Genomic DNA, 757 nt, shown 5'->3' with positions numbered 1-757 from the left:
GGAAAACCCCAGAAAACACCCCGGGAAAATCCCAGATAAATCCCAGAAAACACCCCGGGAAAATCCCAGATAAATCCCAGAAAACACCCCGGGAAAATCCCATATAAATCCCAGGAAAATCCCATATAAATCCCAGGAAAATCCCGGGAAAATCCCAGCTAAATCCAGGAAAAAAATCCCAGAGAAAACTCCAGAAAAACCCCGCGAAAAATCCCGGCGAGATCCTGGAAAAATCCGGGATGATCCATAAAATTCCCACTCCAGGCAGGAACTCAAATCCCCTCCCCAAACCCCCATTCCCGAGGGATTTCCCGGCCGGAATTCCCGGGAATTCCCGGGTTTTTCCCACCTTTCCGTGCTCCCTCTTCATGTGCGCCACGTACTCGTCGCGCTCGGGGAACCACGAGTGGCAAACGCCGCAGCTCCAGCCGCTGCCCTTGGATTTATTCCCGGATTTCCGCTGGAATCGGCTCCGTTTGCTCTTCCGCAGCTCCGGGGAGCTCGGGGGCTCCTCCTCCTCCTCCTCCTCGGAGCTCGAGGATTCCTCGGAATTCTTGGCCAGAGGAGCTTCCAGAGGCTCCGCTTTGGGCGTCAGCAGAGCCGGGGATTTCTTGGAAGAGTCGTCCTTGGATTTCTGGGCTTGGTGGGAGTTCTGGGAAGGGGAAATTGGGAATGTTGGAGAGAATCGGTGGGAAAATCGGGATTTGGGATTTATCCCTGAAATCCCGAAAAAACCAAGCCAGGGAATCCTGGAATG

General features: G+C 54.0%; 1 protein-coding gene across 1 annotated transcript in view; it reads right to left on the bottom strand.

Annotated features, from left to right (window-relative positions):
* Positions 1 to 349: 349 nt before the first annotated feature.
* LOC107199259 (zinc finger protein 687) overlaps positions 350 to 757 on the bottom strand; it is a gene marked incomplete at its 3' end in the record, with an annotated part of 16,310 nt that continues 15,902 nt past the window's right edge. The window contains exon 3 of the mRNA XM_015616595.1: positions 350 to 652. Coding sequence (XP_015472081.1) covers positions 350 to 652 — 303 coding nt within the window. The remainder of the gene's footprint in view (positions 653 to 757) is intronic.

This window comes from Parus major, unplaced genomic scaffold, assembly GCF_001522545.3.
Source record: "Parus major isolate Abel unplaced genomic scaffold, Parus_major1.1 Scaffold535, whole genome shotgun sequence".
NCBI lineage: Eukaryota > Metazoa > Chordata > Aves > Passeriformes > Paridae > Parus > Parus major.
Note: the sequence above shows the minus strand (reverse complement) of the source record. Positions and strands in the feature narration are given on the sequence as shown.